The sequence below is a fragment of the Paramormyrops kingsleyae genome, chromosome 17 (genome assembly GCF_048594095.1).
Source record: "Paramormyrops kingsleyae isolate MSU_618 chromosome 17, PKINGS_0.4, whole genome shotgun sequence".
Classification (NCBI taxonomy): domain Eukaryota; kingdom Metazoa; phylum Chordata; class Actinopteri; order Osteoglossiformes; family Mormyridae; genus Paramormyrops; species Paramormyrops kingsleyae.
The window spans coordinates 20,992,465-21,013,593 of NC_132813.1; the positions used below are offsets into that span (position 1 = coordinate 20,992,465).

Below are 21,129 nucleotides of genomic sequence, written 5' to 3' on the forward strand. Positions count from 1 at the left end.
GCTCTTTATTTCCTCTGCTCCATCCTGCCCACGTTCCTTTCTTCTGTGACCGCTGGGCGTTGACGATGCAGGGCCGTCTGCGCTGCGCGTGGCTGCCCCTGCCCTGCTAGCTCCTGCCCCAGCCTCACGTGAGTACATGGTAATGCATCTTTTCCAGGCTTCCACTTCCCCTCTGCTCAGCATACCCGCATAAGTCCCGATCGGGAGGATGAGTAATAGACTGGCAGCTACTGGCTTCAGGGTCTGGTGCATGTGCAGACTGCGATCAGGGGCAGAGGGATCTGGGTGAGAGTGACATCGTGCGGCATCGCTGTCACCTGTCTTGGCCTCCGTGTCGTGTCTGTGCGCCGCTCGGTCTTTAAGCTGGCTTTGGGACTCCTTAGGGTGCTGTCTGCATGCCTGCTCACCACAGTGCTGGGGCTGGGCGTTTCCTGCATGTGTGATTTGGTTGAAAACTGACAGCTACATCCTCTAACGGGCTGGTCAGTCCACCGGCTCACAGCCGGTCTCTGTGTCTGGCCGTATAACCTGTGTGGGGCAGGTAAGCAGGATCCGGACTCCTGGTGTGTGATTAGGGGCAGGAGAGGCAGAACCACTTGCTGTCTGGTCCGTGGAGGATTGTTGTGTCTTCAGGACACATGTAATGTTTCTTCAGTAAGGAGAATTACTGAATACACACCTTGTCATATTGTTTCATTGTTTAAGCATGGGTATGATTTATAGCTGAAATATAATGCAGGGTGTTGTCTTCATTGCACGCAATTTTCTTGTTTGCAGAGACAGTGGCATTGAGGGTGGGTTCCGCCTGGTGGGTCCTGCCCCGGGCCTTTACAGGAGTGTCTAGAGCAGGTGGGCGGGGCACAGATAGCAGACTGCAGGTGAAGGGAGTGGGGGGGGGAGGGGGGGCTGAATGCCTCATCCCGTGGATCGCTCAAGGACAGACGAGTAAGGAAGCTCGCGCAGAATGACTCACTGCTTGTGCATTTCGACACCCACCTGCCGCTTACGTGGCTGACAGGACAAGAGGTGAGATGGGAACAGGCATCCGTCAGCCGCGGGTTCGAGGACCACGATTCTGACAGATGGATCGCTAAGGAGTTTGGGAAGTCAGAATGTCAACTGGAACAGGAAGTCTGTAGAAATGAATATGGGATGCTCTCACCACTATCGCCCCCGGAAACGATCCGGGCCTGAGGTGGCGGGATCCCGCCAATCGACAGAAACAGCAGTAGGGTGACCATGTGACTGCGTCCATTCTAGCTGCTGTAGGCGGATAGGTGTGCGGGGTCTGTCCCGGGCTGCCATATTACAGGCGCTCCCATAAGCCCGCTGGCCGGCTGGGTGCCGTGTGCCTTCAGGGCTTCACTGCAGAGGTGTCAGCCCTTCTTTTTGGATCCATCACCAGCAGGGTACTTCCTCACATTGCCCACTTTGGGGGCACAAATTTGGCAATTGTCCTGCCTGGAGTAACTGATAAACTGGCAAAGTGATAAATCTGAGCATGAAGGCAGACCACCGGCCCAAGTGCCCCCCCCCCTCTCCCCCCACAGGGCTGAGCCTCAGAAACAGTCGGTGGGGGTGGGACACATTCTGTGCCTCTACAGTCACAGGGGATGAGTGCCTGGAGATGGACTGGGGCGACTGCCCCGCGATGTCCCATGAGTCACGCTGACTCCTGGAGGAATCTGAGTTCCTTACAGACTGTTTATAATTAGAGAAATCATGCACCCCCAAGCAGTATGAGAAGCTTGGCTTGTGGGATATTATTTTGCGGCTTTTAGTCTTTGATGTTTTTCAGCCCTGTTTATTTTCCAGAAAAGATTTTTTACTTTCATTATTTTTCTAATTAATAACATATTTGCAAACTAATCACAGTTTTGGAATTACTATACCCGGTTTGGGTATAGTAATTCTTATACAGCTGACTACACAGCTCAAGAACAGAAAATGCTGAATATCCTTTTAGGATATCCGCAGTTAGCTTGCTAATCAGAGTTAGGCAGCGCTAAGAAGACAGTGGTCAAAGGTCAGCATTCACACTCCTGCACTCACATCTAGCACCTTAACCTTTGACCTTAGGCAATGACCTTCTGTCGATGGGCTCTGCTTTACGTTATCACACTGCATACGTTTAGGTTGATATCCCCTGTCTCCCAAATAAGGCAAAAGGTAAAATATGACCATTGACTGTAGCTGTGTTTAGTCCTTAATCAGGTAACACTGAGGGTGCAGTTGGTATAGTAGCTGTCATGCAGGTGTTTTATACCTCCGACACTGTAGTGTTGCTCTGTGAAAAAAAATCTTGCAGCACAGAATGGCTTACTCAGTTGCCAAACAGGTAGGCTTGTCATTTACTGTATATTGTTACACAGCTAACTGTTTATCCAATGCAGACTACAGTGTAGCTCCTTTTCTGCTAGATATTTTATGGAAAGCATTCAGACTAAGTCTCTCGCTCAAGGGTAAATCAGAAGGACCCACCAAAAGACCTAGGTGACCCAGTCTGCTCTGACAGGTTCACTGGGGTCCATGACAGAACCTCTCTCAAGCTCTGCAGGGGATGGCTGGGTCGGTATTGTCTATATCCAGTTTTCGGCTGGACGGTGCGGTGAAAATGGCTGTCTGTGTTTCTTACATGGATATATCCCTTTGATCAGTAACATGTTGCCCAGAGTCACATTATTTATTCCTCAGTATCTATGACATCATTGTTGGCTTCAGCCCTGACTTATTGTCTTGTGCATGACGTGGGGCTCTGACTGTGGAGACGTATCACGCCCTCGCATACTGGGAGACTGGCCTACTGGCTGGACTGGCAGACGAGGTCATCAGTCTTGGATGAATCGCTAAAAGGGTGACTCTGTAGCTCACCTCAGTGGAATTAGTGGCTGATTGAATCTGGTGGGTGGGGGGGTGTCCCAGCCTCTGAGGTCTTGACCTTTATTCCCAGAACAGTGTCGCAGTCGGGCTTCTGCCCTGCTTCGCTTCTCGTGAGTGAGTCCTTTGTCTGCACCGACCCGGTGCTGCTCTGCCGATGCCCTCCACTCTCCCTCAACCATCCTTTCAATGCACCCCCACCCCCCACAGCCTCTTCCTGTGCCAAGCTGCTAATGTTCTGCAGCAGAGAGGGTCTGGGCTGATCAAAGGTCAAACGTGGGAAGAGAAGGAATTACTATTTAAAGAGAGACAGGCAGTCAGAGACAGGCAGACAGAGAAAGGCAGTCAGAGACAGGCAGACAGAGACAGGCAGACAGAGACAGGCAGACAGACTATTAACTCCTCAGGCAAAATTATTGAGCTAAATAGCTACATCATTAAAATTAATTTTAAACATTGACTAAATTAAAATAATCAATTATTGAAATCAGCTATATTGTTAAATGCTTAAAAAAATTCATTCCAATTATAATAGTATTTTATATAAACCTGTTTCTGCTTATTCAGGAATGCATGTTTGCTGTTTGTATGGTCACATGTGTTCTTTATGCGATTTGATAAAAAAAAGTCCCACCAATTACCCCAATAAAACTATAACCCCTAAGATACCAAGCTTTTCAAGGCAGCTGAAAGTGCCTCAACATTTGGATTCTTGACTTAATATGTCAATGGAATTAAAATGTACTGTTTTGAATTAAGTGTCATAAATTATTAGTAATGAATTTTGGAATTAAATGAATTTTGGTTGATTTCATAGCATTAGGACAAATTCGTAGACTGGAGCTCTAGAGGAATGCTGTCTGTCTATCAGCAGGAGTTTGACCTGACGGCATCTAAATCAATGAATATGAAATATTAATATATGTTCCTGTGCGTGTTTTCTTGCAACCTAGCAACCGGCTACTTATCACCTACTTAACTATGACATCACAGGAAGACGGGCTGCTGGAATAGCACATGGTAGCTGTAGCTCAGCCCGCCTGCTCTGTCACACCCTCCCCTGGGCCTCGGTTAGGGTACGAGCATCAGGTAACCTGCGCCTGATCTCCATGGCAGCCTGCGTCTCCAGAGCCCTGGAGAGATGTTCTCTGCCCCAGGAGGGCTTATCGTGTTTCACAATGTTGTTGTTTTTTGTCACACGATCTCAGTTATGCTAAAGAAGAGACACTCCTATACCGGTCTGCCACGCATGATTCCCAGGCTCAGGACAAAGTAACTTTAGCCAGTCCCCCATGTCACGCATGCCCCCCCCCCATCCGGCCCAGGATAACTCCATGAGACAGCAGGTCTGCTCCCACACACTGCATTCTGGGTAAGCCTAGGTATGTTCAGATTTTGGTGGGAAGGTGACACTCCTGACCAGAAGCGATGGGGTGTGTATGATATTCTCTAAGAAATGCTCCCTCATCCTGTTCAGTCACAAATAGGGAGCTACTGTTTTCTGCTCTTATTTGAAACAATGGGTGGAAATAATAGGAAAGGGGGTGGGAGGGTGACAGAGCAGCGTGGAGCCTGGGAAGCTGTCACTGTCCCCGCGCTCATCCTGTGGGGCTGCTTTCCTAGGATTGTTGGAGTTTTGGCTCCTGGACTGAGTGGGAGACTCTGGAGGTTTTCCCAGAGTGAGACGTTCCATGTAGTTTGACTAGTGATGGATAATTCAGGTCCAGAAAGTAAAAATCCAGACCAAGATTTTGTTTCAACCAACCAGTTGAGTATAAAGAGTTACAGTCACAGGGTACTTAACTGGTTAGTTGGAACAAAATCTTGGTCTGGATTTTTACTTTCTGGGCCTGAACTGTCCACCTCTGAGTTTGACATATCACAAAGGGCTGTTTTCTAATGGTCATTCTTTTCGTTTCATGTAGGAGCGTTTTTCTGATATTTAGGAATTCAGGGTCTTCCTTTGTCTGAACCTGGGGCACCTCAGAGCGCGTAGTTGCTGTTCTGGGAGCAGAGGCCTAAGATTGAGGTGCGACAGCATGTGATACGACCTGCAGTATGAAGCTGCAATACTTGGAGGAAACACAGGGAGAACGTCCAGGGGCAAAAGTCAAACTCCCAAACCTGGAGATGAGATTGCATTGCTACCTATTAATGATCATACTTGTTTAATTGCAGTGGTATGTGCCTAGAAGGGCATGAAAGGCGGTTGTCATGGAGAACCGTTGTATTGTATTAATTGTTTTTCTGTGGCTTGTCTTCTAGACATTCTTGAGCCCTATTTCTACACCTCTGGGACAGAGAGGTACATGTGTGGAACATCTGTGGGTGTGGCTTAGCCCCCAACCTGCATCATATGGCGTCAATTTAACATTTAGCTTCTCATACCTAGACCTGGCGTTCTCCTTCCAAGCTAGCCGTAGGCGTGACACCCTCCGAACCAACAACGGGTCTAAATTATTCATTGGCCAGAACGTGGTGCAGCAGCATTCCATGAGCTGAATTTGAATCACCCCCACCCCCCTATTTCTGCAGAGGGTCTCGTGGGTTTTTTGGCATTGCTGAGATTTGTACAGTGATGTCTCTTTCTAGCTAACAAACGGTTCTGCAGTCCTGGCTGCTTGTGATTTTTCTGGTCCTCATTAAACCCACCTTTTGAAGTGAACTGTAAAGGGGGCCTTTAAAAGCCTTTTGTGGTGATAGTAAATACTGAGCTTTGCATAGAAAAATCAATGTTTGACATGTCTGCCTGGGTTAGGTTGTCTAAGGCAGTGAAAAACCTGGATGCAATACATCCTAGTGACTGCTAAATGGTTGTCTCTCATTAAAAATAGAAATGGAATTAGATTTAAAGTTTTATCCGTTGTGCAGCTCTATTCACTGTGCACATGTAGACTAGAAAAAATAATTTCTTTTCCATGGCAGATTAAAATGGATTCTCAAGACAGTGGAATGAATTATTTCCACACATTACTGTCTGCCTTGGAAACAAATCATGGGATAAAAAATAGATATTAAATTATGTTATGGGTATGAATCCGCCTCTAAGATGAGCCTGGGACTGCCTAGCCATTCAGAGGAGTGGCAGGAGGCGGGGCTTAGGGAATATCAGCAGTACTGGCCACTCAGACAAGGGTCGAGAGGTGGGGCTTAGGGAACTCCTCATAGATCAGCGACACTAGCCAATCAGAGAAGCGGCGGGAGGTGGGGCTTAGGAATCTTCTTATGCTGCGTTCCATTTGAACTCGCAACTGAACCACCCTCTGGAGTCAGAATTCTGACTTGTGAAGTTGGAGGAATCCACACAACCCCAACCTCAGAGTTCAAGATGGCTGCACCCTTTATCAATAGAAGTAAATGCTGTTTTATGCTGTTTATAGTACTTATGTTTTATGTGTGGCTCATTAAATCGGTCATACACACAGGACTGTCCAACTGCTATCTGTGAACTACAGTGGTATTATGCACAAAATAGTACGTAATGTGTTATCAGATGGAATTGCTAACGATAGCTCACAATGAACCTGGATAGAACTGGGGCCTGTTTCAGAAAGCAGGACTTCTTGCTGAGTTGGATAACCTATCAGATTTAAGGTAGCCTGGGATAAATGTAAGTGAACTAAGATAAAGGTCATTTAAACTTGGGTAAATTAAATCCGACAAGTTATCCGGCTAAGCAAAAAATCCGACTTTTTGAAACAGGTCCCTGGTATTGCTAAGTGGCTTTCTGACTTGCTGTACTGGAACACGGTTAATTTGTGTGTAACGTCATTGCCAGTTCCGAGTTCTGACCTCCAAAGTAAATGGAACGCAGCATTAGAGATCAGTGACACGCAGCTGGCTTTTCAGGTCAGGGAACAACATAGACTGAGAATGGAGTTTCAAGAAAGAGTGGCATGGGGTGACAATGAAGTAAATCCCAGATGGAAAATCTTGTCTAACTTTTGTGTTTTAGTGCTTGCTGTTAGTACAAAGACTTGCTCTGAATGGCTGGGCATGGGAGGGCAGACGGTGGATTTTAATTTGCAAAAAGGTGGTGTTATCAAAAGAAAAGACCCCAGTGTTTGGAGCTGGGGAAGGACAACACCTGAAATCTGACCGCAAGGCCTGGGCATTATGGGTAATTTCACACTTCTGACTAAAAAGACTCAATACTCAATACTGTCTTGCCCTGTGACATAAACATTCTCCCCCTTTCTTGTATATTTATGTAAAAAAAGTCATATATCTAGTTTCAGAATGGGTTAAATTTGAACCCATCTATGTTTAATGAATGAAAATGAAATAACATGCTGGTATAATGCGATGTGCTGAAATAAAAATACTTACTATGCGTATGTCACTATAGTTGGATAAACTGAACTGTAAGTCAGTTATAGCCACTAGATGGCACTGTTCTGGGTGACCTCTATCACGGCTGTGCTGCGGCCTTGCTCTGAACTGGAGGTAGCTGGCTGTTTAGACTGGGCAGTGAGCATTGTTCAGGCCTCAGTATTCTTTCTGCTTTGGAGTCTCGGTTCCAGGTTTGTGATCTTGGGTTTAGTCTGTCGGTATTTTCAGATTTCGGTCCGATTGTGTGGAATCTCGTCACCGGATTTGTGGTTCTGTGGGCCGGTACCTTGGTTAGCTGAAATTCTGACAGCTTCTCCTTGTCCTGGAGCTGTCCATCCTAGTCCCATTCATTTCCTGTTTCCTGACCAATGGTCCGTGGGAATTTCAGGCAGAAAAGCTGATGCTCTGGATGCACGGTCCGGCTCAGGGTGCCCTATTTCAGACTGCTTTTCTTGTGGAAGTTAATACACCTATTTTAACTGGTCGTGACACTATCCATCTATTTTGCTTACTAGCAATCCAGAGCATACTCACTATTTACCTGATGTCAATCCAGCAGCCCACAAAGTGCAGGGGACCCTAGATGATTTTGCTATTTTGATTTTCCTTTGCATGCTATAAATCTTCAGATTTAAATGCATGCATGCATTGATTTTTCTCGCAGAGGAAATGCACTGGGCGCCCCCTCCGTGTCTAACAGAGTGTGCTTGGCTGATAGCTCCTCTTTATCTGCTCTGTGTCTGTCTCCTCCCCCCTGGCTGCGCTTCCCCCTCGGTCAGCGTGCATTAGTGAGCGCCGAGGCATTCCATGCGTTTAAAGTGGCAGACCCTCTCTCAGCTTATTGCAGCACGGCTGGTGGGAGGGGCTGAGGAGGGGCCCCCGTGAGGCCTGTGTGGGAGGAGAGCACAGAAAGGGGTGGGGCCTGAGAGACCAGACTCTCGCCTGTTGTCACTGTTCAGCTGTTCCCATTCGGGGCCCTGCATGGGAGGGGGGGCAGCTGGGGGAGAAGAGAAAGGGAGACATACAGGAGGAAGGAGGGGGAGCTGGGGACTGGGTGTGGGGGGGTGTGCATTGAAAAGAATCTGCAGTCACAGGGCCCCGCAATCTCTGGGCAGGATACAACACTGAGGGCCGTCTGCAAGGTCCCCCGAGGCAGCTGCTGTGTAAGTGAACCTGCGCCGTGGGTGAAGCTCGCCTCTGCTCCCTGTGTTTACATGTGCCTGTGTGTGTGTGAGGGCGCGGGGATTGAGGCCAGCATACTCCCCATGCTGCATCAGCGAGCCATTGTTCTGCTCCAGCCCGCTGCGGCCCGCTCGCTCCCACGCCAGGGAGAGGCCACGTGATTGTTTTTTCCCTAATTTTTCCGACTACATCTCCCCATGCGCCGGCAGGGCATCCACTGAGGTCGCCGCTTCTCTTTCCTGTTTGTGTATGTTTTTTTTTTTTTCCCCCTGCTGGGCCATCTGAGAGGTGGGAAGTTGGGGGGGGGGGGGGGGGGGTGGGTTGGAACCACAGAGAATTTCTGGGAGTGCCGTTTTGATACTTCCTCTCCTTTTCATTTTCCGCTCCCTGTCCCAGCTGCCGGAGCCTGCAGGGTCGGGCCGTGTCTCTAACGTCAAGGCGTCAGGCAGAGTTGATGCTATTGTCTTCTATTTTCAATCCGGCCGTTAAACGAGGGAGCGCCACTTCCCAGTGACAGAAGGAGAAAAGAGAGAGAGAGAGAGAGAGAGAGAGAGAGGGAGGGTGTGTTTTTACAGCGTCCTCTGCGACCATCCAGCCACGCGGTGTTTCCGTCAGAGAGCTATCGGGTGTCCAGGAGCCATGCCAACGCTGGGAATTATAAATCCCGGTGATGCGGTGACAGAGGGCAGCCAGCTTGCGAGCGTGTGACAGTGTGACCGACCCGGTGAGTCGCCCATCCCTGCAGCGGAGGTGCGGCCGTCTCCCTGCCGCTCGGGAAAATCGGCTGCCGCCTCAGGCTGCGCTCGCCGCATTCAGATATGCAGCCGGCGGCCATTCAGGGCCGGCCGTCCTGCTGTGCTGTTTGACAGGTTTAATATCAATTGTGTGGCTCTGAGGAAAATTCTTAAAGTGCAGACATCCTGTTAACTGTGTGCTGACATCCTGCACTTAGCTGATATTAACAATCAGAAGTCACTGGCATATACTTATGATTGGGAGTGTCAGTCAGTGTTTGCAATGAGTGAAACAGGATTAAAATGATCTAGCTATCTATCTATCTATCTGTCTGTCTGTCTATCTATCTATCTATCTATCTATCTATGCGTTCTGCAGAATGGAATGATTGTCTTTATTTGCAAAGTGTGCTACTCCACACAGGACAAAGATGGTGGCTTTGTTCTCTGGGGTGCCAAGTGAGCTTGTCACTTTGGTCCCTCGTGTCAGCAGATAAATACCAGCCCGTTAGCTCAGGTGATTGTATGAGGCATTTCTGAGGTTCACTTGTTACTGCCAGGCTGGGAAGAACGGAGTTTAACTGGTTATGAAATCCACCTTTTCCTCTGAGGGAATCCTAAGGTCCATGACTGGAAACTCAAATATCAAAGGCTCTTTTTAAATGTATTCATATTGTACATTTTAATATACTCTCCTTAAGAGAGTTTAAGAGTGTTGGACTCTTGGCTTCATTGCATTTATGGGAATGAATTCAGAGGTAAACAGGCCTGATTTTTGTCTGCACGTGTTTATTCTGCTTGTTTTTATCTTTATTTTTATATGCATTAATGGATGTATAAATTCAGCTGCTGCTGCTTTTACTGGTCTGTAACCTTAAGGGTTTTTTTAAATGGAAGGATGATGCATATTTCAGTTTTGGAAGCTGAAGCCAGTACAGTGACCTGTGTGTGTGTGTGTGTGTTTGTCCCGTGGCTGTTTCTCGGTGTGGGAATGGAGCGCGGTGCTTTTGCCACCGTAACACTGTGCACTAACCCTCAGGGCAGACATGGCCTTTATGTGAGTCAGTGCCCCACACGGTGACCATCGCTGCAGATTTACGGCGGCCATGTGGATGCGGCAGATGGAGACAATTTGAAAGGAGGGGCAGGAATTGATCCACTTGAGCGTTTGGGTCACAGAAATACAGACATCAGGAAAGTTCTCCTCACAAGACATAACGTTTTTTTTCATACACAAAGATACCTCTAAAGAAAAGAGTATTTACTGTATGTTCAGCTGTCTTTCTTGGGACATATTTTGAGAAAACACTCATAAACAGAAATCCGTGAGATGCAAGTATCTTGGGGACGTACAGCACAAAACAAACATGTGTTTCTCCATACACTTTGTCCTGTGTCACGTTTGCCTTTCACAGTAACAGCAGGTGTCGTGGCATGACGCGACAAATGTGGTGACTTAGTGACGTCGGGACGCGCAGACCGGCTGGGAAATTTTGAGTCAGATTATTATTATTATTATTATTTTCAAAGGAGCATCAGATGAAGAACACTCGTCAATACGGTCGCATTAAAAATTTATGGATTAAAATTATTTCATAAAAATATTAGCGATACGTAACGACAGGGTTGTGTCTGAAATCCTGCACTATTGGCTAGTAAGTAAGATGTCTAGTCCGACAGGCGCCCCGCCCCCCCCTTTTACTTCCTTTGCGACTCTGTGATTCATTCACAGCTTGACTCCCCTGTTTCTGCCGTTAATTAGCATTTCTTGGACTCGCGTCCTGCGGGATGTCTCATGAAATTTATTTATTTAGCTCCGCTGTACATAAAGTCGCCTGTGCCAGAACGGAGGCGCAGAGAGCTGCAAATTAATTTGCAAGTAGTAACGGTGGGAATCGAACGCTGCTGCGGCTGGCCGGGACATATCGACGTGAGAAGGACGTAAATCAAAACTCTTCTCCCAGGAAAACAATACGATGCAATGAAACAGCTGCTGTACCAAAAATATCTCTATTTTTATTTCGACATATTCCATTTCATTCAGAAAACCTGCTTTATATGATTAATACTCTTAGATTTATTTTTGCTGTAGTCTTATATAGAAGATATCCTTTTGAATTCTTCTCTAGAAGGCTCCCTGGAGCAAGTTAAATTTCTGTGCCATGTTTCGCATTAGATTCATTCACATCACTCAAACGGTCGCAGAGAGATTACGCCTCACTGACTGCATTTATTGCGCCACACAGGTGTATCTATGTATAAGCAATTTTAGTATTTGAATTATCTAAAAATAGATGGACCGATACCCTTTCCAGGATACTAGCTGGTGGTTGTTGTGCTCATGATTAGGACGACATTATTAATAATGGTCAGACTCACTATGGTTACTGTCACTGAGATGGTGACACCCATGGTTACACTGCAATGTAGCTACATTGGTGAGAGTCTTATATGTATTTATTACTAGTTGTCTAATAGATAGTTGAAGTGAGTCTGTACGTCACACAGGATGCCAGTGTGTTGTTGGACACTCACTCATCATGGGCTAATTAGTGTCAGCAATTCAGCACTTTGGGGGGAGGGTGTGGATCAGCAGGGTAGGACTCTGTAGTCGTCTTCAGTAGGTTACTGGTTCAAATCCTGCGGCTGGGTCAGTGATTTCACAATTGGGCCCCAGTTGCTCCATCAATCATCTGACCTCACTTACAGTTGTATTACGCTTTGGGTAAAAGTGTACATAATGTAAACTACACCTTTTGGACTGCAGTAGGAAGTGTGTTCACACACCAAGAGTACACACACACTCCATACTCCAAATTGAACCACTGGACGTATAAATCCCCCACACTCCTGCTTAACTAAGATTATGGCCATTAGGTAGAAAAATCATCTAGCAGCTGAGGGAAATGACAGCACCCCAAGCCCAAGTAACTCTGCTTCTGCACATTGGGATGTTGCCTTTGGTCAAGGAGATAAGGTTGTGGTGTCCATGTTCCTTCCTGTTGCAGGATTTAGTGCTGGCTCGCCTCCTGGATGCCGGTCGCTATGGAGAAGCGCGAGTCCGCCAGCAGCAGTCCTGTGGTTCGCCAAATCGACAAGCAGTTCCTGGTGTGTAGCATCTGCCTGGACCACTACCACAACCCCAAGGTGTTACCCTGCCTGCATACCTTCTGTGAGCGGTGAGCGATCTCTTTGTCTCCGGCCCCCAAACGCATCCCTGGTACTCAAAGTCACTCCTTATCCAGCGTCATCGCACTAGGACGCATACACCTCATCCGTCGAGTCTCGGGTTTGTTTGATGATAGACCACGGGGCGTAAATTACGGGGGGAATGGGGCGGGTTGTAGCCCCCCCAATAAACCAAAACCAGCTAATACAACCCCCCCAATAGTCATGTTTCTTAATCATGTTTATTCAAGGGCATTATTAAACCATGGGCTCACTCTAAGCCCTACCTCATGAAGACATTACCTCAGATTCCAACCCCCACCCTTCTAGCTTTCAGAAGCACTTTGCTGCAACTGAAGTTTGAAAATGTGCTGCATTAAGCATCTAGTGATCTAGTTCAACAATGGCTAGTGAATAATGATGAATGCAGAGGCATGGTAGATGTACTCCGGCTTAACTATAATATGGTCACGGAAAAATCCGTAATACACAAAAGACTTTTCCGTTCCTCTCACTGAGCCAGATGAAAAAGCAATCCAAGAAACTCACTTGGCGGCCTTAAAACTCATAATTAATTCATAATAAGCCATAAAAACAATGGGTATTAACAGGCACTAAGTGTTTATTGATGCTCTTGGTTTAACTCCCAAATTTGTACATCAATGTCTGTCTTTCTGTCCCTGTGCCCCTTCAGCTGCCTACAGAACTACATCCCCCCACAGTCCCTGACGCTGTCCTGCCCCGTCTGCCGGCAGACCTCCATCCTGCCCGAGAAGGGTGTAGCAGCCCTGCAGAACAACTTCTTCATCACCAACCTGATGGAGGTGCTCCAGCGGGACCCAGAGTGCTCACGGCCTGAGGCCTGCAGCGTGCTGGAGTCAGTCAGTGCTGCCGCTGCCGGCAAGCCCCTGTGCTGCCCCAACCACGAGGGCAAGGTAGGCCGCATCCTGGCCCAATCCATAGGGCTGGTCCATCTCTGTCTTAACTATATGGGCAAGTTAGGCCGCATCCTGGCCCAATCCCTAGGGCAGGTCCATCTCTGTCTTAACTATAAGGGCAAGTTAGGCTGCGTCCTGGCCCAATCCATAGGGCTGGTCCATCTCTGTCTTAACTATACGGGCAAGTTAGGCCGCGTCCTGGCCCAATCCATAGGGCAGGTCCATCTCTGTCTTAACTATATGGGCAAGTTAGGCCGCGTCCTGGCCCAATCCATAGGGCAGGTCCATCTCTGTCTTAACTATAAGGGCAAGGTAGGCCATGACCTGGCCCGATCCCTAGGGCAGGTCCATCTCTGTCTTAACTATAAGGGCAAGGTAGGCCGCATCCTGGCCTAATCCCAAGGGCAGATCCAACTCTGTCTTAACTACAAAGGGCAAGGTAGGCCGTGTCCTGGCCCAATCCCAAGGGCAGATCCATCTCTGTCGTAACTATAAGGTCAAGGTAGGCCCTGTCCTGGCACAATCCCTAGGGCAGGTCCGTCTTTGTCTTAACCACGAGGGCAAGGTAGGCTGTGTTCTGCCCCGATCCCTAGGGCAGGTCCATCTCTGTCTTAACCATGAGGGCAAATCTGACCCCTTTTTATGGGATGTCAGACCATAAAACATACAGAGACAGTACAGTCGGCTGGCTGTCATGCTGTGTGATTCACAGAGAGCACAGATACAGATGTATTACTATCTCAAATGTTGGTAGCCTCAGGACCCTTGTCGCTTTCTGGATTTCAGCCTCTGTGCCTGCTCTCTGGCTCCTTCCGCAGGTGATGGAGTTCTACTGTGAGTCATGTGAGACGGCGATGTGCCTGGAGTGCACGGAGGGGGAGCACAGGGAGCACGAGACGGTGCCCCTGAGGGACGTGCTGGAGCAGCACAAGGCCGCACTCAAGGAGCAGCTGGACGCCATCCGTAACAGGTCCACTCAGCCGCCACGCCGCACCATTCCACCCCGGCCTTTCTGTCGAGTCACTGAGTCAGGGTTTATTACTGCAGTTGATACATGGACCATTATCATTAAATTACAGAGGTCATATGAAGAAAGGAATGTTCTAGATTGCTTGAGATCACTGCTTTTAAGCTACAGCTCTTGCAGTAATTACCTGTCAAGATGAATCGGACTCATTAGTCGGCGCTGTCAGATGGTGACGGACTCCAGGCTTAACGTGAGCTGTGCCATGCATGTGCCATGTGACAGCTAGTCACATGTCTGCTCCGTCCGTCCCCGCCCCCCGCCAGGCTCCCCCAGTTGACGGCGGCCATCGAGCTGGTGAGCGAGATCTCCAAGCAGCTGACGGAGCGCAAGAACGAGGCCGTGAGTGAGATCAACAGCAGCTTCGCTGAGCTGGAGCGGGCGTTACAGCTGCGCAGGACGGCGCTCGTCACCGACCTGGAGAGCATGTGCAGCACCAAGCAGAAGGTCAGCCCCATGGTGCCCTCCCACAATGCACCAGTTCTGACATCACCCAATCTCATTACAGGTGTAATCCTACACTCATAAGTGCACAAGCGTACCACTGATGATCAATTTCTTGTCTAATATTCTATTTCTAAAATTAATATATTATTACCTCACCAGAAAAAGCTGTTTGAAAAAGTAAGGATGTTTCGATTTGGCCATTTTGTAGGCGCTCACTTTTATTTAGAATTATTTAAAATTATGCACATAATATTAATGTATATTTTCCACACAAATTAAGATGAAAGATGCAGATCTTCTCAAGTTAACTTAATGGTGCAGATGCAAATTTATGTTCTGGAGAGTGTCCTGAAACACTGAAATAATATCACAGCATTTTCGGCAGTCTGTTAAGCCTGCGTGTTGATTGTGTGCCCCCCCCGGCCCCCGCAGGTGCTACAGGCTCAGCTGGCCTCACTGCTTCAGGGGAAGGAGCACATCCAGAGCAGCTGCAGCTTCACGGAGCAGGCGCTGAGTCACGGCAGCGCCACTGAAGTGCTGCTGGTGCAGAAGCAGATGAGCGAGCGGGTCAGCGCCTTGGCCCGGCACGACTTCCCGGAACAGCCACACGAGAACGCCCACCTGGCCTCCGTGGTGAGACGCCGCGGTCACATGACACCAGACGTTAACTCTTTATAGGTCCAGAGCTACAAGAATCAATCACGTTTATCATCATTCCATCCATCTTCCAGCCTGATAAACAATAAAGTGACAAGAACGGGTCACAATTATAGTAATCTGTCAAAGTATTGCTCTGTGAATACAGGAACAGTTTTTGGTTGTATCATACAACTTGATTCTTTGGTTATATCATAGCACATCATCCTGATTGCATTTGGACATCACGATAATCAGTAGCGAGTGAAATAAGTGAAATGCCCATGAAAAGAGTCAAATTCCCAATCAGTGCTCGTGGTACATGTCACACTTCTGTCTGTGCATGGTACAGTGTTGTTCATTGGCTATGGCTGGGGGAAGGGCAGAGGTGCATTGCCATGGTTACAGGCATCCCTCTCCCTCAGGTGGAGACAGAGGGCGTACGGCGCTCTATCCAGAACCTGGGTGTGGTGCTCACCACCAGTGCCGTGAGCCACACCAGCGTGGCGGCGGGCGAGGGGCTACGTCACGCTGTGGTGGGCCAGCCAGTGACAGTCACCGTGACGACCAAGGATAAGGATGGCGAATTGGTACGAACGGGCAATGCAGAATTACGGGTGGAGCTGCAGGGGCCAGATGGAGTGCGTGTGCAGGCCGACGTGCTGGACAACCGCAACGGCACGTATGAAGTGGCGTACACGCTGCGCACCGAGGGCGAATTCTCCTTCTTGCTGCTGCTGTACGGGCGGCCCGTGCGAGGTAGCCCCTTCCGGCTGCGCGCTGTCAAGCCCTCCGACATCCCGGCGTCGCCTGACGACGTCAAGAGGCGCGTGAAGTCTCCCAGCGGCGGTGGCGGGGGCCACGTGCGGCAGAAGGCAGTGCGCCGGCCCTCCAGCATGTACAGCACCAGCAAGAAAAAGGAGAATCCCATCGAGGATGAGCTCATCTACAGAGTGGGTGAGTCACACTGTGCCTCCTCATAGTCGTCATGCCTCCTCATACCTTCTCATACTTCCTCATGCTCCTCCTGCCTCCTCATACCTTCTTATGCCTCCTCATGACCCTTGATGTCTCCTCCTGCTCCTTATGCCTTCTCATACCTCCTCATGCCCTATCATGCCTCCTCATACTTCCTCATGGCTCCTCATTCTCCTTCAGCATTTATCACCTGTCAGAGCTTCTTACCGATTAAGCAGGTGCTGGTGTGAGAGTGTTGTTTTATGTCACTGGGTGGGGGGGGGCAGGTCTTGTCACACTCACTCTGGTTTTATTCTAAGAAGAAGATGGACAAAATGATATCTTCTTCATTTCTTTTGAACCCACTTGAGACGCCACTCGACTCTGCCAGCAAGGAACTCTGCCGGCACTCTGCTCGGCTCGCAGGGCCATGAACGGAAAGAACAGGCCGTGCAACTGCATATTCATTTCAGCACCATAACAGGTGCCCATACAGAGGCACGTTAACGCTGTCAGAGGCCCTGGGGCTATTTGAGTCAGAGCGCCCCCCCCCCCACTATTTTTTAAGATGGTGTAGCTGTCGATTCAGGGGGCGGTTGGTAATGGTAAAAGCTTCCGACCCTCGATAGTAAAAACAGTGTATTGGGGGGTACTTTAGAGCTGAGTACCCTGAAAATTGTATGATTTCTTTGGTGTATTTGCCATCCTGGTGCCATCCACTGGACCTTTCTGCTCTGTCTCGCAGGCAATCGAGGGAGAGATAAGGGGGAATTCACCAACCTGCAAGGCATCTCAGCCTCCAGCAACGGCAGGGTGGTAGTGGCCGACAGTAACAACCAGTGCATCCAGGTAAGGCCTTCCTGCACAGAGCTCTCCAAAGCGTCTCCTTTGATGACTGATACTTGTCTGATTAGCCACCATGGTGTGAGAGTCGGCTGACAACGGCCACTTTTCCCAGGTGTTCTCCAACGACGGGCAGTTCAAACTCAGGTTTGGGGTCAGAGGCCGGTCCCCCGGGCAGCTGCAGCGGCCAACGGGCGTCACCGTGGACACCAACGGTGACATCATCGTGGCCGACTACGATAACAGATGGGTCAGCATCTTCACGTCCGACGGGAAGTTCAAGGTCAGGCAAGGACACGCCCGCTCACGATCCGGGATGAGACTTGGCTTTGTGGCCATGGTTAACGGCACCCTTTCTTCGCAGAATAAAATCGGAGCGGGCCGGCTGATGGGTCCCAAGGGCGTGGCCGTGGACCGCAATGGCCACATCATTACCGTCGACAACAAGGCCTGCTGCGTCTTCATCTTCCAGGCCAACGGGAAGCTGGTGACCAAGTTCGGGGCCAGAGGGACATCAGACAGGCAGTTTACAGGTATGTGCTTTTATATTCATATGTCCTGCTGCTTTTAACAGGAAATATCTCATATTAAAGATCTTTACCAACTACTTTGTTTTTTCTGTGAATTCTACTCACCTATCCTAATCCAGAGGAACTGCTGCTTGAATCCTCCCTGCTTGGAAAAGAAACTTAAACTATATTTAAAAATACGAAAATTTATGATATTCAATCATACTTGGGTGTCTTTTTTTGCTGGTGATTCATTTGGGATGGGCCTTTACATAACATAGAAATGATGGGAGAATTATCAAAATAATTCGGTAAGGCAGGATCTGCTGAAATTGCATCATGCTTTTCCTGTCGGTCCTGAGTAATGTGTTAATAAGTGAAAGGAATAAAAATAGAGGATGTGAGCTTTTGAGCTTTAAGGAGATTTAAAGAGCCCAGCAGGACGTTTCCATGTGGAACAGGGCATGCCATTCCGAGAGGATCACACCCCCCAGCGGCAGCAGGATCTGGGCCTGGCTCCAGTAGTTTATACCAGAATGGTTCCTGGTTGTTGTACGGGAACTAGCCTTCCATTATCCTGGAGCCTGTCACAGGAAGCAGGGCCACAACTATGGGCAATTTAGAAACGTCTTTGGGCTGTGGAATGAAACACACAGACACACACTCCATTCGTTTCTGTGGGGAAAACTCTAATCACAACACAACGACCTTAACCCCTACCCAGCCCTCACCTTAACCAAACAAATCCAAACAAAAGTAACCAAACCAAATATGAGGCATTTTTACTTATTTCATTGCAGTCACAGATCTTTGTGGGGACCTGAAAAATGCTTCCCAGAACAAGGTTTTCATTACATTGTGGGGGCCATTTGGTCCCCAAAGTGTAATATATAACTAATCCTCACACACACACACACACATAACGGGCATAACTCTAAACCCAACAATGCACACCTTTCCCCCTACCCAACCCTAACCTTAACCATGAGTGACCAAACAAAATACAATCCTTTTGACATTGTTAGTTTTTTGATTGCAGTCACAGATTTTTATAAAATTTGAGTTTCACCTCAAAGTCAACGTCGGCTTTTATCACAATGTGGGGACATTCGCCCCCCCCCCCCCCCCCCCCCCCGGCTGACTTCATAATATTCCCCCCTTCCTCCTCACAAACAGACCAATGAGTGCAGTAGCTGCTTCTGACTGGGACTCAGCCTTTTGGTTTGCCAGCTTGCTGTCACTGTGCTTAAAGAAAAATGGTGCAATGACTATTGTTACGTCAGTTAGTGGGAAAGGCCGCTGGCATTTGAGAAGCAGCAGCCCCTCCCTGTTTTAAGTGCTGGTCACATTTGCTCATGCTTCGCTTCTGTGGTCTGCGCTGTGGTGTTCTCTGTGGATTATGGTCAGTGGGCCCTTTTAGCTGGGCAGGCAGATTGCGGCTTCTGCCTTTAAACATGCTACAGATTCCTTAATGCAGGTTACCTTCAGCACAGGCTCTCGCTGGCCGGTAGCCTGTCACACATGCAGATACCAGATATGGCCTCATTGTTCCTCTAGGTCAGTGATTCCCAGTCTGTTCCTTGGGGACCTGCAGGCAGTCCATGTTTTTGCTTCTTCCCAGCTCCCAGTTGAGCAAAAACGTGGACTGTAGGTCCAAGAGAACCGGGTTGGGAAACATTGCTCTGGGTTAATCTGGATCACCATGGCCTTGTACAGGTGGATTGTCTTATGCAATTAACAGAACAGAACTTAGAACTGCAATCTCAGCAATTAATTCTGAGAAAGTGAGGATTATGTCACTGTGTATAAAGTCTTTGTGTATAAAATCATTTTTTCTATTAAGCACATTAAACATTTTTTCTTTCTTTTAGAAAAAGGTGTTGTGAACACTCCGACGGAGCACAAGCCTGGGAAGGGCCCTGCCTTTAGTAAGTACTGTGAATGATAGTTGCCTTCCCACACAGCGCCCCCTGCAGTGCAGTTTCTTTATGGAAAAATTAAATAAGGACCACTAGTACTTTATTAAGTGATGCAAATGATGATGATAGTTTATTTTGCCTTTTGTTCAAGTAAAAACGAATCCTTTCATTTTTGTATATCCATCTTATTCTCATATTAGACACTCATATAGAAGGCTTAGGTTCTGAGCACAGAATCAACCATTTATGCAGCATCACCGAAGCAGTTTCAGGGTTAAGGACCCAACGGTGAAATCACTTTGCCAGACATGGGATTTGACCCAGTGGCCTTCTGGTAATGGGCACAAAGTCAGACACTTCACATATGAATATGCCTCAGAAGAGCAAATCAGTTAACATGTGGGTGTGGTGTATGGCTCTGTGGGCTAGAGGTGTGTGCCCACATCCAAAAGGTTGTGGGTTCAAATCTTAATGTTGGTGGATCAATCATATCCCTTACCCCCAACTACTCCAGGGTGCTCTCTGCCCTGACCTCACATGTGCTTGCCACATATGTAGATGGGCAGGATGTGTATTAAATATGGATAATCCGTAGGTTTTCAGTGGTAGACAGGTAAAGAAAGCCAGTCAGACACTGGCTCTGATCCAGTTGTGTCACACCTATAAATCTCTCCCTCCATTCCCTTCCTCACTTTGCCCCCAGGTCCACATTTCGTAGCAGTGAACAACAAGAGCGAAATCGTGGTGACGGACTTTCACAATCACTCTGTCAAGGTAAAGATGACGATTCATTTGTATTACCTTACATCATTGTCTTAAAGGTTAAAGTTATTATCCTACCTGCTGTTCTTGCACCTTTATATAGATCACATAAATATGAAGCAGTGTGATTATGATTTCTTAATGAAATGTAATGTGCCTGACTCAGCAGTCTTGATTTGGCAGGTGTTCAGTGCTGACGGGGAGTTCCTTTTTAAGTTTGGCTCCCATGGCGAGGGGAATGGGCAATTCAATGCCCCCACAGGTGTAGCAGTCGATGGCAATGGGAACATCATTGTCGCAGACTGGGGCAACAGCAGAATACAGGTGAGCTGTGACAGACTGTCTGATGATAGCTGCATGTTTCATGGTGATTTCACTGCCTGTTCTGTGAAGTTTCTTTCTCTTCTGACGGCTTACTGTCACGCTGAGGGAAATAGTCGCTTTTTTCCTTATTGAAGTCATGACGGCAGCTCGGTGGGTTATTAGTATGTTTCTGTGTCCAGAATGTTGCTGGTTCAAATCCTATGTCTTGCAGGGCAATTGCCCTTTTCCACAAAAACTGCTCCAGGGTGCTGGAACAATGGATGACCCAGTGCTTTGACCCCAAACTCCCCTAGTGTGGGGAGCAGTACAGGAAACCCTAGTAACTCCTATGTGCTTTTCCAAATGCCGAACTGAGTATCATTATTTATCTTTTCACCTTGGTATAGTTGCATGCTTAACGCATAAAAGGGATCCCAGAAGCTCCATAAGCAAATGCATAATCCTCTGCAGTTGATGTGTATGTCACAGTAAGCAGCT

The 21,129-nt window shown here is 48.1% G+C and overlaps 1 protein-coding gene across 5 annotated transcripts in view; it reads left to right on the forward strand.

Moving 5' to 3' along the window:
• Positions 1-21,129, forward strand: part of LOC111851344 (tripartite motif-containing protein 3-like) — a 25,957-nt gene continuing 4,828 nt past the window's right edge. Inside the window, exons 1-13 of one of the 5 annotated variants that reach the window (XM_023826181.2) lie at positions 1-128; positions 12,134-12,304; positions 12,988-13,228; positions 14,050-14,201; positions 14,522-14,702; positions 15,135-15,335; positions 15,764-16,295; positions 17,041-17,144; positions 17,254-17,421; positions 17,503-17,671; positions 19,519-19,575; positions 20,270-20,340; positions 20,512-20,652. In XM_023826181.2, the coding sequence (XP_023681949.1) occupies positions 12,159-12,304; positions 12,988-13,228; positions 14,050-14,201; positions 14,522-14,702; positions 15,135-15,335; positions 15,764-16,295; positions 17,041-17,144; positions 17,254-17,421; positions 17,503-17,671; positions 19,519-19,575; positions 20,270-20,340; positions 20,512-20,652 (2,163 nt within the window). In that variant the 5' untranslated portion in view covers positions 1-128; positions 12,134-12,158. Of the gene's footprint in view, positions 140-8,250; positions 8,373-8,760; positions 9,116-12,133; positions 12,305-12,987; positions 13,229-14,049; positions 14,202-14,521; positions 14,703-15,134; positions 15,336-15,763; positions 16,296-17,040; positions 17,145-17,253; positions 17,422-17,502; positions 17,672-19,518; positions 19,576-20,269; positions 20,341-20,511; positions 20,653-21,129 lie in introns of those variants that run through there. The other 4 variants (XM_023826184.2, XM_023826183.2, XM_023826180.2 and 1 more) reach the window with 4 other exon arrangements.